Raw genomic sequence first — 15,901 nt, 5'->3', positions numbered from 1 at the left:
AATTTTGAAGATGGGAAATGGAAGCATGACTAGTATAGCCATCATACATTTCATTTGTAAATAAATCTAGTATGAGTAATTGAATATCAATCTGAATTTGAGAAATATATATATGAAGAATGTTCCTATCTTAATAAATTTCCTCTTAAAGTAATGGTAAATCCAAGCTTTTTTGCTAAAGTCAGCGGCTCCGGCCGCCAACATTACAGCGCTCTTCTTCATTGAGGTGATGTTTCCACCTCTGAACCATCTGACATCCTAGCACGGCTATTGGTTTAGAAGTGGAAACGTCACCTCATTAGTAAAGGACGCTGTGCCGTTGGTGGCCAGAGGCACTGAGTTTAGCGATCTACTGCGGCACAGACAAGAGTGAGTTTAGCACCCTTTTTTTAGTAACTGATGACTGAAACTTCAGTTTATTTTTAGTGATGGTAAATCCTATATTTTTTTTTTAAACGCTTGCATTTACCATCACTTTAAGTTGAAATTGGTTGTTATATAGAAAAGGTGTAACTTTTATGCCGTGTGATGGAAATGTGCCAGAAGATAGGTGCTAGATTGGGTGCAAGTGTAGTGGAATAAGTAGACTAGAATCGAGAGGTTGTAGTGAGAGAGAATGATGAGAGGACAGTTATAACGGTCTAAGGAGCTGGTTTTAGATATTTTTTTTTACTTTGTCAGGCTGGTCTTTAGTATTTGTGGTCTTTTGAGATTATCATTTGTGTCTTCTAGTGTTAGTGGTGGGATGTCATAGGTGATTAATTGATATTATGGTTCAAAAATAGTTTTGAGGAGTTAAGAAGAGTGAGGTACGAGAATAACATACATCTGTAGTTCAAATCCCTATTTTATTAAATATATAACAACGTAGTAAAAAACACTAAAGGATAAAAAAGGTAATATAACAATGTCAGCTGTGTTAATAAAGAAACAATGACACCCCTGTGAGGCATTGTAGGGCGAATATAGGTAATACATATACACAATACAATAAAGTACCACTGGTGTATATCTTAAGTAAAGTAAAAAAACAACAACTCTAAAATAATGCATTGTATTGAATATATAACTGCATTTTCATAAACAAAAGTGATGTCACCTTGGGCACTTACATCATAGTTTTATTAAATTCACACAGAGCCAACACTATATCAGTGCGATCATATCTTTAATATGCACTTGTTATTTTACCATTTTAGGGAAGAGGTACAACCTCTCTACAGATTACCAATAGGATATGTTCCCACAAATCAGGTAATTCTTTTTTTAATTGTTTTCGTCTGTTTGCAATATTTTCTGGCATAAAAAGCTCACTTTTTTATTGAGAAAAATGTAAATTAAAATTACATGCATCTTATATTCCAAAATATTTTTTTAGCATCAGTTATTTGTAAAGCGCCAGCAGATAACTCAGCGTTATACATAGTTTAAAACATTACTGGGATGCTTTGCATACACAAACAAGTACAATAGGGGTACATTACATTTGTAAGTGATCTAGGGGGTACCTCTGGTATACCAGGAAATAAATAGTATTTTGTCATCACTAAAAGTTCAAAGAATATTCCTAGTAACACAGGGAAAAATTCATGGAGAAAAGTTGATATCCCAAAAATCCATAGACGATAAAATTCAGTGGAGATAGGTCCAAAAAATCTTCTCTCTAAATGGAAAAAAGCAACAAAACACAAAATAGTGCAACCTTGTAGGTATATAATATAATACTGGGGATAAAAGTACTCACCAGTTGTTCAAACAGCATACGTGTTTTGACCTATATTGGTCTTTCTCAAGGCTCTGACCATCTGGTGGGGCCCTTTTATAGCCCCTGTCTCCTAATCTGTCTCTCTTCTTTTGGCGTCAAAATGTATAAAATGCTGTTTCACTTCCGGTTCCGGGCAGCATCTAATGATGTCACTTCCGGTTCCGGGCGGCGTCTAATGACGTCACTTCTGTTCCCCGGGAAAACGTCATTACCGGTTAGTGGAATGCATCATGGAACTTCTAGTTGCCTACATGTAAATGCACAGTTAACTAAACTTGACCAAAAATTGAACATTCAACAGAAATAGATGATATATACAAGTACACTTGAAATGTTCTAAGTGACATAAGTGTATTCTCTATCATAATGTATTTAATTATTCTAGCTGTATACAATTTAGTGAATCATCTAAGTGACAATTGTATATTTATAAATTAATAAATATATAATTATGTGCATTAATTCCCTACTGGAATATATTCTACTAGTACTAAAGCCCGTGTACACGGGCCATTTTTTTGCAGTACAGCGGTCCCACCCCTTGCTCTCTCCCCCCTCTCTTTTGCTTTCTCTCCCCCCCTCTCCTTTGCTCGCTCTCTCTCTCTCCCCTCTTTTGCTCTCTCTCTCCCCTCTTTTGCTCTCTCTCTCCGCTCTTTGGCTCTCTCCCTCCTTTCTTTTGCTCTCTCTCCCCCCCCTCTTTTGTCCCCCCCCCCCTCTTTGGCTCTCTCCCCCCCCTCTTTGGCTCTCCCCTCCCTCTTTGGCTCTCCCCCCCTCTTTGACTCTCTCTCCCCCCCTCTTTGGCTCTCTCCCCTCTTTTGCTCTCTCTCCTCTTTGGCTCTCTCTCTCCCCCCTCTTTGGCTCTCCCCTCCCCTTTGGCTCCCCCCCTTTGGCTCTCCCCCCCCCCTCTTTGGCTCTCCCCCCCCCTCTTTGGCTCTCCCCCCCCCCTCTTTGGCTCTCCCCCCCCCCTCTTTTGCTCTCTCTCTCCCCTCTTTGGCTCTCTCCCCTTTCTTTTGTTCTCTCCCCCCTCTTTTGTTATCTCCCCCCTCTTTTGTTATCTCCCCCCTCTTTGGCGCTCTCCCCCCCCTCTTTGGCTCCCCCCCCCCTCTTTGGCTCCCCCCCCCCTCTTTGGCTCTCTCCCCCCCCCCCCTCTTTGGCTCTCTCTCCCCCCCTCTTTGGCTCTCTCCCCCCCTCTTTGGCTCTCTCTCCCCCCTCTTTGTCTCTCTCTCCCCCCCTCTTTGGCTCTCTCCCCTCTTTGGCTCTCTTTCCTCTTTGGCTCTCTCTCTCCCCCCCCTTTGGCTCTCCCCCCCCCTCTTTGGCTCTCTGCCCCCCCCCCTCTTTGGCTCTCTCCCCCCCCTCTTTTGCTCTCTCTCTCCCCTCTTTGGCTCTCTCCCCTTTCTTTTGTTCTCTCCCCCCTCTTTTGTTATCTCCCCCCTCTTTTGTTATCTCCCCCCTCTTTGGCGCTCTCCCCCCCTCTTTGGCTCCCCCCCCCCTCTTTGGCTCTCCCCCCCCCCCCCCCTCTTTGGCTCTCTCTCCCCCCCCTCTTTGGCTCTCTCTCCCCCCCCCCCCTCTTTGGCTCTCTCTCCCCCCCTCTTTGGCTCTCTCCCCCCCTCTTTGGCTCTCTCCCCCCCCTCTTTGGCTCTCTCCCCCCCTCTTTGGCTCTCTCCCCCCCTCTTTGTCTCTCTCTCCCCCCTCTTTGTCTCTCTCTCCCCCCCTCTTTGTCTCTCTCCCCTCTTTGGCTCTCTTTCCTCTTTGGCTCTCTCTCTCCCCCCCCTTTGGCTCTCCCCCCCCCTCTTTGGCTCTCTCCCCCCCCCCCTCTTTGGCTCTCTCCCCCCCCCCTCTTTGGCTCTCTCCCCCCCGTCTTTGGCTCCCCCCCCTCTTTGGCTCTCCCCCCCCCCTCTTTGGCTCTCTTTCCCCCCTCTTTGGCTCTCTCTCCCCCCCCCCCCTCTTTGGCTCTCTCTCCTTTTTGGCTCTTTTTCCTCTTTGGCTCTCTCTCTCCCCCCTCTTTGACTCCCCCCCCCTTTGGCTCTCTCCCCCCCCTCTTTGGCTCTCTCCCCTCCTCTTTGGCTCTCTCCCCCCCTCTTTGGCTCTCTCCCCCCCTCTTTGGCTCTCTCCCCCCCCTCTTTGGCTCTCTCTCCCCCCTCTTTGGCTCTCTCTCCCCCCTCTTTGGCTCTCTCTCCCCCCTCTTTGGCTCTCTCTCCCCCCTCTTTGGCTCTCTCTCCCCCCTCTTTGGCTCTCTCTCCCCCCCTCTTTGGCTCTCTCTCCTCTTTCTCTTTCCTCTTTGGCTCTCTCCTCTTTGGCTCTCTCTCCTCTTTGGCTCTCTCTCTCCCCCCTCTTTGGCCCTTCCCCCCCTCTTTGGCCTTTCTCCCCCCCCTCTTCTGCTTCCTCTCCGGGTCTGTCTTCACATCGCGGGACCCCGCCCGGCCACGCCCCATCGCGACGACCCCTGCCCGTCGGCCACAAACCGCTGTGAGGTCTGGGGAGCGCGTGGCCGCTTCTCACGCGGCAGACCTCACAGCTGTTGAGTAGCTCGCGCTCCATATCTCTTGCCACAGGCTGTTTCAATCAGCTTACCTTGCGCTCCCCAGACCTCACAGCTGTTTGTGTACCTTGCGCTCCCTATCTCACAGCTGCTTGTATGCTGTGTACCTCGCGCTCTATCTCACAGCTGTCACTCACCTCTCCAAGCCGACAATGATTAAGGCCAGGTGTGTTTGTCCGCGCGCAGTCTCTACTGCGCATGACGGCTTCAGACACACTTGGCCTTTTATAATATAGGATGTAAAGTGCTACTGTAAAAATGTTTTTATATATAGAAAAGATGGATGTTATCCACACTATATGAGAAAACTGATGATTGCAACATCAAGCTCAAAGCTCAATCGTAAAATAAGTGAATAGAAAGTGTGTAGTTATTTTCACCCTATTTGATATACAATTATATGAGCAAGCTAATGCTTACAACATCACAAAGCTAACTATCATATTTAAAAGTGAACTACGCAGTATAAGTGATCAATTAACATAGATTATAAACATAGAGATAAAAGTAGTTTGAACAAAAACTTATTGTACATCGACAAAACATTGTGGAAAAAATGCTAAAAATAAGACCACTAGTGAATCGCGCATATAAAGTTAAATAAAATTACATAGAATTTTTAAACAAAAAATCTCTTAATTAACCATCCGGTGAGTAAAACCACAGTTTAAAAAATAATGGTACATTGTAGGTATATAATATAATACTGGGGATAAAAGTACTCACCAGTTGTTCAAACAGCATACGTGTTTTGACCTATATTGGTCTTTCTCAAGGCTCTGACCATCTGGTGGGGCCCTTTTATAGCCCCTGTCTCCTAATCTGTCTCTCTTCTTTTGGCGTCAAAATGTATAAAATGCTGTTTCACTTCCGGTTCCGGGCAGCATCTAATGATGTCACTTCCGGTTCCGGGCGGCGTCTAATGACGTCACTTCTGTTCCCCGGGAAAACGTCATTACCGGTTAGTGGAATGCATCATGGAACTTGTAGTTGCCTACATGTAAATGCACAGTTAACTAAACTTGACCAAAAATTGAACATTCAACAGAAATAGATGATATATACAAGTACACTTGAAATGTTCTAAGTGACATAAGTGTATTCTCTATCATAATGTATTTAATTATTCTAGCTGTATACAATTTAGTGAATCATCTAAGTGACAATTGTATATTTATAAATTAATAAATATATAATTATGTGCATTAATTCCCTACTGGAATATATTCTACTAGTACTAAAGCCCGTGTACACGGGCCATTTTTTTGCAGTACAGCGGTCCCACCCCTTGCTCTCTCCTTCCTCTCTTTTGCTTTCTCTCCCCCCCTCTCCTTTGCTCGCTCTCTCTCTCTCCCCTCTTTTGCTCTCTCTCTCCCCTTTTTTGCTCTCTCTCTCCGCTCTTTGGCTCTCTCCCTCCTTTCTTTTGCTCTCTCTCCCCCCCTCTTTTGTCCCCCCCCCCTCTTTGGCTCTCTCCCCCCCTCTTTGGCTCTCCCCTCCCTCTTTGGCTCTCCCCCCCTCTTTGACTCTCTCTCCCCCCCTCTTTGGCTCTCTCCCCTCTTTTGCTCTCTCTCCTCTTTGGCTCTCTCTCTCCCTCCCCTTTGGCTCTCCCCCCCCCCTCTTTGGCTCTCCCCCCCCCCTCTTTGGCTCTCCCCCCCCCTTCTTTGGCTCTCCCCCCCCCTCTTTTGCTCTCTCTCTCCCCTCTTTGGCTCTCTCCCCTTTCTTTTGTTCTCTCCCCCCTCTTTTGTTATCTCCCCCCTCTTTTGTTATCTCCCCCCTCTTTTGTTATCTCCCCCCTCTTTGGCGCTCTCCCCCCCTCTTTGGCTCCCCCCCCCTCTTTGGCTCTCCCCCCCCCCCCCCTCTTTGGCTCTCTCTCCCCCCCCCCCTCTTTGGCTCTCTCTCCCCCCCTCTTTGGCTCTCTCCCCCCCTCTTTGGCTCTCTTTCCTCTTTGGCTCTCTCTCTCCCCCCCCTTTGGCTCTCCCCCCCCCTCTTTGGCTCTCTCCCCCCCCCCTCTTTGGCTCTCTCCCCCCCCCCCTCTTTGGCTCTCTCCCCCCCCCCTCTTTGGCTCTCACCCCCCCCTCTTTGGCTCTCTTTCCCCCCTCTTTGGCTCTCTCTCCCCCCTCTTTGGCTCTCTCTCCTTTTTGGCTCTTTTTCCTCTTTGGCTCTCTCTCTCCCCCCTCTTTGACTCTCCCCCCTCTTTGACTCTCTCTCCTTTTTGGCTCTTTTTCCTCTTTGGCTCTCTCTCTCCCCCCTCTTTGACTCTCCCCCCTCTTTGACTCTCCCCCCCTCTTTGGCTCTCTCTCTCCCCCCTCTTTGACTCTCCCCCCTCTTTGACTCTCCCCCCCCTCTTTGGCTCTCTCCCCCCCCCTCTTTGGCTCTCTCCCCTCCTCTTTGGCTCTCTCCCCCCCTCTTTGGCTCTCTCCCCCCCCTCTTTGGCTCTCTCTCCCCCCCCTCTTTGGCTCTCTCTCCCCCCTCTTTGGCTCTCTCTCCCCCCTCTTTGGCTCTCTCTCCCCCCTCTTTGGCTCTCTCTCCCCCCTCTTTGGCTCTCTCTCCTCCCTCTTTGGCTCTCTCTCCTCTTTCTCTTTCCTCTTTGGCTCTCTCCTCTTTGGCTCTCTCTCCTCTTTGGCTCTCTTTCCTCTTTGGCTCTCTCTCTCCCCCCCTCTTTGGCCCTTCTCCCCCCCCTCTTTGGCCCTTCTCCCCCCCCTCTTCTGCTTCCTCTCCGGGTCTGTCTTCACATCGCGGGACCCCGCCCGGCCACGCCCCATCGCGACGACCCCTGCCCGTCGGCCACAAACCGCTGTGAGGTCTGGGGAGCGCTTGGCCGCTTCTCACGCGGCAGACCTCACAGCTGTTGAGTAGCTCGCGCTCCATATCTCTTGCCACAGGCTGTTTCAATCAGCTTACCTTGCGCTCCCCAGACCTCACAGCTGTTTGTGTACCTTGCGCTCCCTATCTCACAGCTGCTTGTATGCTGTGTACCTCGCGCTCTATCTCACAGCTGTCACTCACCTCTCCAAGCCGACAATGATTAAGGCCAGGTGTGTTTGTCCGCGCGCAGTCTCTACTGCGCATGACGGCTTCAGACACACTTGGCCTTTTATAATATAGGATGTAAAGTGCTACTGTAAAAATGTTTTTATATATAGAAAAGATGGATGTTATCCACACTATATGAGAAAACTGATGATTTCAACATCAAGCTCAAAGCTCAATCGTAAAATAAGTGAATAGAAAGTGTGTAGTTATTTTCACCCTATTTGATATACAATTATATGAGCAAGCTAATGCTTACAACATCACAAAGCTAACTATCATATTTAAAAGTGAACTACGCAGTATAAGTGATCAATTAACATAGATTATAAACATAGAGATAAAAGTAGTTTGAACAAAAACTTATTGTACATCGACAAAACATTGTGGAAAAAATGCTAAAAATAAGACCACTAGTGAATCGCGCATATAAAGTTAAATAAAATTACATAGAATTTTTAAACAAAAAATCTCTTAATTAACCATCCGGTGAGTAAAACCACAGTTTAAAAAATAATGGTACATATCTAAAATCTTAAAGGGACATGAAACCCACATTTTTTCTTTCATGATTTAGAAACAGAATGCAATTTTAAACATCTTTCTAATTTATTTCTATTATCTCATTTGTTTTATTCTCTTGATATTCTTTGCTGAAAAGCATATCTAGATATGCTCAGTAGCTGCTGATTGGTTGCTGCACATAGAAGCCTTGTGTGATTGGCTCACCCATGTGCATTGCTTTTTCTTCAACTAAGGATATCTAAAAAATTAAGCAAAATAAATAATAGAAGTAAATTGTAATGTTGTTTAAATTTGTATTCTCTATCTGAATCATGAAAGAAAGATTTTGGGTTTAGTGGCCCTTTAATACAAGAATAAAACTAAACGTAAAATCTAATAAACTTTAAAAAAAACTTATAATAGAGAGATTTATAAAACCTTTCTAAATATTTTGGGAGTCAATGTAAATCTTTGTTTAAGAGTCCCGCATTTAGGCCTCTAGGTGTAACTGTATCCATCTGGAAAATCCATTTGGACTCTGTAGTGAGGAGTCTTTTTTTCATAGTTTCCTCCTCTCCAATATTAAGTTATTCTCTGGAGGCCACAAAACCACATATCTCTAGTGCTATTTTTATGTTTCTCTTTAAAATGTCTGTAAATTGGAAAGTCATCCTTAGAGTCCTTTATCTGTAGTAAATTATCTCTAATTCGGTCCCTAAGGGGTTGTGAAGTTTGGCCAATGTACTGTAGACATCCACATTCTATCATGAAAATGACGCCTGGGTCACAACATCTGATTGTTTCCTTAATGATATATTCTTGTCCATTCACGTGATTTTACTTTTTTTACTTTTTTGCCAAATTTACAGGCCTTACAAGATATACACGGATAGTAACTAGATAGCTTGGCACCTACTAAATCAACCTGTTTACTGTTAACACCCGTTGTAGGTAATTTACATGGTGCTAAGATGTTTTTAAGATTTTTGGTTTTCCTGAAAGTAAATTTGGCTTTTTCACTTATTTTATCAACCAAAACACTATTGTTGCGTAGAAAGTGCCAGTGCTTATAAATCAATCTTTTTACAAAGTTGTTATTTGTACTATACTCTGTAATAAAGGAGACCTCTAATTTCTCCTCCATTGCGCTGCTTGATCTTTCAGGCTTGGTTTTGTATGTGAGTAATTGACTTCTATATAATTCACTCACTTCTCTTATGGCATCATTGATAAGAGATTCATCATAAACTCAATATAAGAATCTATCTCTACTGTAAGTACTAATGCTTGTTCATGATAGTCATCAACCTCACTACAGTTACTGCGTATTCTTTGTATCTGGCCTTTCGGGATGTTTGTTTTCCACCTTTCTATATGGCGACTTGTAGTGGATGCCATTGTTGCAGTCTACTTTTTTAAAAAAGGTTTTGGATTCTATTCTTGTTTTGTGTAATGTAAAGAGATACTTCCAGAAAATCAATCTTGGTCCTACTAACTTCAGAAGTAAATGTCAAATTGGCTTAATTTCGGTTCATTACATCCAAGATAAAATTTAGCGATTCTTCTGACCCCTTCCTTATACAGACAGACAGAAATACATGTTCGTTACTAGTATCATTTACTCGTTCACTCTCTGTGTGTCCAGTTTTGTCAACATACTCAACTAACACAAACTGCCTGCTTTTTCTTAGTGTCTTGCAGGTTATGTTAAAGTTTTTCAGTTTTGAATAGAATCATTTTTACAATATTCTTGTATGAGCAAAACGCTTCTATTAAAAGCTCTTTTACTTTTTGTTAGTGATAGTTTTTGCTGTGCAGATGCTTGTGAAGCATTTCTAGATATTCTGCATGTACTAGCATTCTAAACCGTGTGCCTACTCATGCAGCAGGATTTACTTTGTATTGCTTTGAGATATCTTAATTTACATAATACTGTAAAATCTCACACAGAAAGCAGTGATAGCTTTTCCTAGAAGCATTTTTGCTAATAAATGTGTATATCTATACTATAATTGCGTCTTGTAATGTCAGTCGCCGTCAGCAGTTGCGCATGCATCCTCAATGGAATTTTGGCAGCGCGAGGATAAAATAATTCACCTGGATGCAACGAAGAATCCACCCTGCCGTTTTTGGAATTCACCGGGATGCAGCGAAGGTGGATTCTTTCACCACCAGACTATTTTCGAAATCCCGGTGGATGCAGCAAAGGCAAACAGAGCTTTACAAAAGCAAAAACTAACTGCCCGCATCAAGTATTAAAAAAAAACAAAAAACTAACCGCCCGCATCAAGTATTAAAAAAAAAAAAACACGTCCGAATGAAATATAACAAAAAAAACAACCTCCTACACGACGTATTAACAAATACACCGCAAACCCCCACATCGCTAAATAATAAAGTAATTAATCTCTTAATCACTTAACTGTCAACCACCCACATCGTTATATACACCTAATTACCCTATTAATTTCTAAACTGCAAAACCCCCACATCGCAATAAACCTAATTATCCTATTAACCCCTAAACCGCAAAACCCTTACATCGCAATAAACCTATTTACCCTATTAACCCCTAAACCGCAAAACTCCCACATCGCAATAAACCTAATTAACTTATTAACCCCTTAAACCGCCAAAACCACAACGCAAATAACTATTTAAATAACTAAGTACCCTAACCTAACACCCCCCTTAAATGAACCCAAATTACCTAAACTAATAAATTCTAAAAAAAAAAAGTTTACAGAAAATAAAAAATCAAATTACCAAATTTTACAAAATTAAACCTACCTGTTTAAATCAGCCAATAGGATTTCAGTAGCTCTCATCCTATTGGCTGATTTTAATTTGAAGAATCAAATCAGCCAATAGGACTTCAAGGGACGCCATCTTTAATCGCGTACCTTGAATTCACTATTCAGTGTACGGCGGAGATCGTACAAAGAGGATCCTCCATACTTCATGGCTCTGCGGTCGCCTGTCTTCAGTTCCAGGGTCGCCGGTCTTCAGCTCGGATGTTCATGGAAGAAGAAAGAAGAGGTCGCCGCTTGGAAGAAGACTTCACCGCCTGGAACAGGACCTTCTCCGCCGGACTTCAGGAACGGTGAGTAGCAACCTGGGGGTTAGACTTAGGTTTTTTTAAGGTTTTTTTTTTTTGGGAGGGGGGTTGTTTTATTTAGATTAGGGATGGGCAGTAAAAGAGCTAAATGCCCTTTTCAGGGCAATAGGTAGTTTAGGTTTTTTTAGTGTTAGGTTCTTTTATTTTGGGGGGTTTGGTGAGTGGGGGGTTTTACTGTTAGGGGGGACTTTATGTATTTTTTGTAAAAGAGCTGATTATCTTGGGGCAATGCCCTGCAAAAAAACCCTTTTAAGGGCTACTGGTAGTTTATTCTTAGAGTAGGGGTGTTTTTATTTTAGGGATTAGGTTTAATTTTGTAAAATTTGGTAATTTCATTTATTTTCTGTAATGTTAGCCTTTTTTTATTTTTTGTAAACTTAGTAATTATTTATTTTTTGTAACTTTATAATTTATTAGTTTAGGTAATTAGGGTTAATTTAAGGGGGTGTTAGGTTAGGGTGCTTAGATATTTAAATAGTTATTTGCATTGTGGGTTTTGGCGGTTTAAGGGGTTAATACGTTAATTAGGTTTATTGCGATGTGGGAGTTTTGCGGTTTAGGGGTTAATAGGGTAAATAGGTTTATTGAGATGTGGAGGTTTTGCGGTTTAGGGGTTATTAGTTTAATTATGTTTATTGCAATATTTAAGACAGTAGTCCATTATAATTATAGTATTTCTACACCTGTAGCTTAAATATTTATATAAAAGAAGAGTTACAAAATAGGTTGTTTCTACATCTGTAGTTTAAAAAATAATTAGACTGCCCTCTGGGAGGCTTATCGACTAGTTAATAATATTTTACATTCAAAATTGAAATGCACTTATGTGCATTTCAGTTTTCACTGGAATGCCCCTTCAAAGTACAGAAAACACCTTGAGATTTTAATATAAAAGATTAAGCTACTTATAGTAACACTTTCATTATTTATTTGCCCCATTTCATGTCATTTAGTTCTGAAAATGGTTTAGTTTTCCAATTGTCAGAACTGAAAAAGCACTTTGCAGATTTCTCAAGTCTAACCCTTCTACAAATGTTTCCCTAGTTGGCTTTAACAGAAAAGAATTGTACAACAATGCACTTAATACTATCCTTATGACCATGGCTAGCCTTGTCAGCTGCAGACTCAAGCTCAGATTAGCTCCTTCTAATTAGGCAAGTGGTGGGGGGAGTTTGGTTTTGAAAAACAATTACAGTAAACACAATGTATGGCTGGTATGTTATTCTATAGCAAGGCAACTGATGTGTTTTGTAATTACAAGGAGTAATACTGACCCTTTAAGTGAAAAGACACCACAAACTTCCAAACGGAATCCCTCTTATTTAACTAGTTTGAGTTTGCAAGATGATCGCCACATCCCTCTAAAACATGTGACTAATAACTGTGTTCAAACAGCAGGCTCACTGCACGTCCATTACCTCTGTGTACTTCACTGGGGCCACAGTTCTCAAAAACTCTTTGGCATGGAGAGAAATCATAAGTTTATTTTATTGTGCACTGTATAATAAAGTAAGTGACTCTCTTTCTCAAGAATATTGGTGAACTCTCCTTAATGAGATACACAGATCCCAATGTAAAAATTGCCTTTAAACAAACCCTGAGGGGCCGTGTAATACTGATGAGGCATCTTATAGGATCTTACCAGACTAGAGAACTTTAGAGAATCTGATCCTAACTCTCTTCCAGATAAATGTGTAACAGATTCTCTATGTAACTGCTACTAAACGTGTGCCAGGCTTAGGATCACACAATAGGTCTGTAAAGACTCTGGATACCCTGACTGGATATCTCCGCCAAACGATCCTTCTTTACCCTGGAACCTGTAGCTGTATAGCGAGAAAGTGATTATAGCAAGTAGCCCACCCTAATAACCAGAAAACACGAACAGATTTTATTGGGACAAACACACAGCTTATTTACACAATTGCCATCTGATAAGAGCCTTATCTGATCAAGAGATCACCGCGCCTCCATAGGGCAATAGGAGATCCCTACAATAGCTAGGTTATAGTTTCGGGGTGATCTCGAGGGAGCTGCGGCTGTTCCAGGGTACCATACGAGAGCCGGAGCAGCATGCGGGCAAAGGGTACTCAGGACCAGTATGAGGTAAAGAGGTGTCCAAACCCCAAATTCCTGAGTGAGCTCCCTCTTAGCAATCACCACAACCCATGCCCATTAAAGGTATGAAAAGTCTCCAGAAGAGCGGAGCTCTGGGGAAAAGTGTTTCTGGAGCGACCTAGGTTAAAGTTCAGCTGGGATCTTTAGTGAGCCCAGCCGGCGAGTAGTTGCATAAGATTCCGGCTGGGCCTCGGCAAGTCGGGTAGGGCCATGCGTGGTAGCAGTTACCTCTTTCAGGGCAAAGTCCAATCGTAACTAACAAAATGGGAACTGGTGGGAAACACAATAATACAAATAGGAGAGGGGGTGGCCTTGGCAGCCTGGTTTCCGCACAAGCTCCATTAACATTGATGTCTCAAGGCTCATGATTTTATTTTCTTAAATATCATCTGAGAAGTGGTTACTGATACAGAGTTTGATAGTCTTTTATAAAGACAGGATCATTTAAAAACAATATTTGGGTATAAACGTTAAGTGTATACACAAATATATTTTAGTGGACTTGCCCAGCTTTTATAAGCTTGAACTAAGCATTATCTGTATTTTGTATTACAGCTTCTAAATTTCTTTAATCTAGGTCTATTATATACCTTCTCCCATTACCATATGGTGGTGGTGTTTAGTTCTTATGTTTTAGTTGCTTTGTTGCATAAGTGAATACAATCTTTTTTACATGTTATTTTGTTTTATTGCTGAATGTATAATTTATAAAATACAATTACTTAAAAAATGTATCTGGTGAAAAAAAAAAAAGATTGTATTCACTTATGCAACAAAGCAACTAAAAAATAAGACCTAGGTTAGAGAAATTTAGAAGCTGTAATAAAAAATACAGATAATGCTTAGTTCAAGCTTATAAAAGCCGGGCAAGACCACTAAAATATATTTGTGTATACACTTAACGTTTATACCCAAATATTGTTTTTAAATGATCCTGTGAAAAAAACTGTAATGCTCAAATATGAAAAACTATCCTGTTTCACAAATGTTTTACTTTTTTATTTTGTTTTTATTTCCCAAGTGTGTGAATTAACATTATACATGTGGTTTTTTTTTGTGTTTTTTTAGTAATATAATTAGATTTTTTTTATTGAAAAATATTAAAACTTGTGCAGGCTTCTAAACAGGTAGACTCTTCATCGTTGAAGGCAGCAAACAGTTTGGTTAACCTTGATCCAGGGAGTCCAGATAAATATTCAGAAATATCTCTGCAAGATTATAATTTGGAGTCTATGATCCAAAGAATGGAAGAAATGGAAGTAAGTTACTGAAATGTAGTGTTGGAACTGCTTTTAGAAAGAGTGACAAATACAGGGAGCAGCATCCAAGGTACTTCGTATCCTGACCTTAAAGGGACAAGTATAACATTTCTTTCTAATGACACGGTGAGTCCACGGATCATCATCAATTACTGTTGGGAATATCACTCCTGGCCAGCAGGAGGAGGCAAAGAGCACCACAGCAAAGCTGTTAAATATCACTTCCTACCCACAATCCCCCAGTCATTCTCTTTGCCTCTAGTGCAAGGAGGAGGTGAAGTAATTAGGTGTCCGGATTGTTTCTTCTATCAAGATTTTTTTTTTATTTTGAGGACTGGGCAAGATTGTTCTGGTTTTCCATCACAACTTGGTTATAGCTGTACTCCACGTTAGTCTTTTTAGCAGGGCTGAGGTGTCTTTAACCCTTTAAGGACACAGCTTTCAGTGTGCTCAATTGTTTTATGACGGAAAAATTCTGTCATATGTCCTTAAGAGGTTAAAGCAGTTAGGAACTTGTAAAGGAGCCTTTCCTGCATTTTCCTAAACATGTTGCTGCCCTGGTATAGAAAGCCTGAGTAAGTTTACTCTGTCTTTTTACACAGGTCCCTTTAAGGATCGGCATCCTCAATCTTTAAGTATACTCTGTTAAGCTTGTAGGACACTTTTGCAAATGAACCGGCGCCATTGTTATGAGGCTGATTCTATGCCTGAACAAGTATATAGCATAGAACCTTTGTAGCTTAGAGTTTTCCTGTTTCTCCTTGAGACACAGCGCAGTGTATTTGAAACCCACTTATTTTCTTAGGCAGAGAAAATGCTCTTTAGTAACGGCAGAATGAAGTGCGATTTTTGCACGCTTGATCTTCATGCCGTTCTCAGTATGTCTCCGTCTTCTTTTTCCTACAAAGAGGAGCGGCACCATTTTGGGCTTTTCCTATAGAAAGCGCTCTGATTTTCAGGTAGCCCCCCCCCCCCCCTTGGCTTCAGTTTTGATCGAAGCGACGATATTTTGTTTTAGTGTCTGAGTCGCCTCGGTTGCAGAGTCAGACTAGACGCGGGTTACTTGTGCAGATATTGCTCTATGTCCTGAACCAGGGCAATGGCCTCAAGTTATCCAGATGTTTAGAGTTAGTCACACATGCTTAAGTAGTGTAACACTAATGTATTATAGATTGGTCCATTTTTTGTTTTGATTGCACTAAGTTTTTAAAGAAGAAAGAAAGAGAAAAATAAAATATTTTTTTTTTAGATATCTCCCAGTAGTTAGTGGGTGGATTATATAGCACAGTGGTTAGATAACTAACCTGATAACCCAGAACCTGAGGTTCAAGTCTGCGACGGTTGTGTGTTTTTAATTAACAACTAGGGTGGATTCTTTTCTTCCTAAAGCAAGGATTAAGTTCTGATCAGGAATCTGTTCCTGAGAAAAGGAATTTTTCTTGTCCCTTATATATTTTTTATGATATTCTACAATTTTTAAATATAATTGTATATTTTATTAGTGCTACCTGAATATGCTTTTCAGGGCTCTCTTTACTGGTGGGTGAATTATAAAAGTTATTTTCTTC

General features: G+C 42.0%; 1 protein-coding gene across 1 annotated transcript in view; it reads left to right on the top strand.

The window, feature by feature from the left end:
- LOC128643899 (protein moonraker-like) overlaps positions 1-15,273 on the top strand; it is a 77,959-nt gene extending 62,686 nt beyond the window's left edge. Inside the window, exons 7-9 of the mRNA XM_053696672.1 lie at positions 1,200-1,254; positions 14,190-14,333; positions 15,139-15,273. Of these exons, the coding sequence (XP_053552647.1) occupies positions 1,200-1,254; positions 14,190-14,333; positions 15,139-15,273 (334 nt within the window). The remainder of the gene's footprint in view (positions 1-1,199; positions 1,255-14,189; positions 14,334-15,138) is intronic.
- Positions 15,274-15,901: the final 628 nt, after the last annotated feature.

The sequence above is a fragment of the Bombina bombina genome, unplaced genomic scaffold, assembly GCF_027579735.1.
Source record: "Bombina bombina isolate aBomBom1 unplaced genomic scaffold, aBomBom1.pri scaffold_753, whole genome shotgun sequence".
Taxonomy (NCBI): domain Eukaryota; kingdom Metazoa; phylum Chordata; class Amphibia; order Anura; family Bombinatoridae; genus Bombina; species Bombina bombina.
The sequence above is the reverse complement of the archived record's forward strand: the minus strand, read 5'-3'. Positions and strand labels throughout refer to the sequence as shown.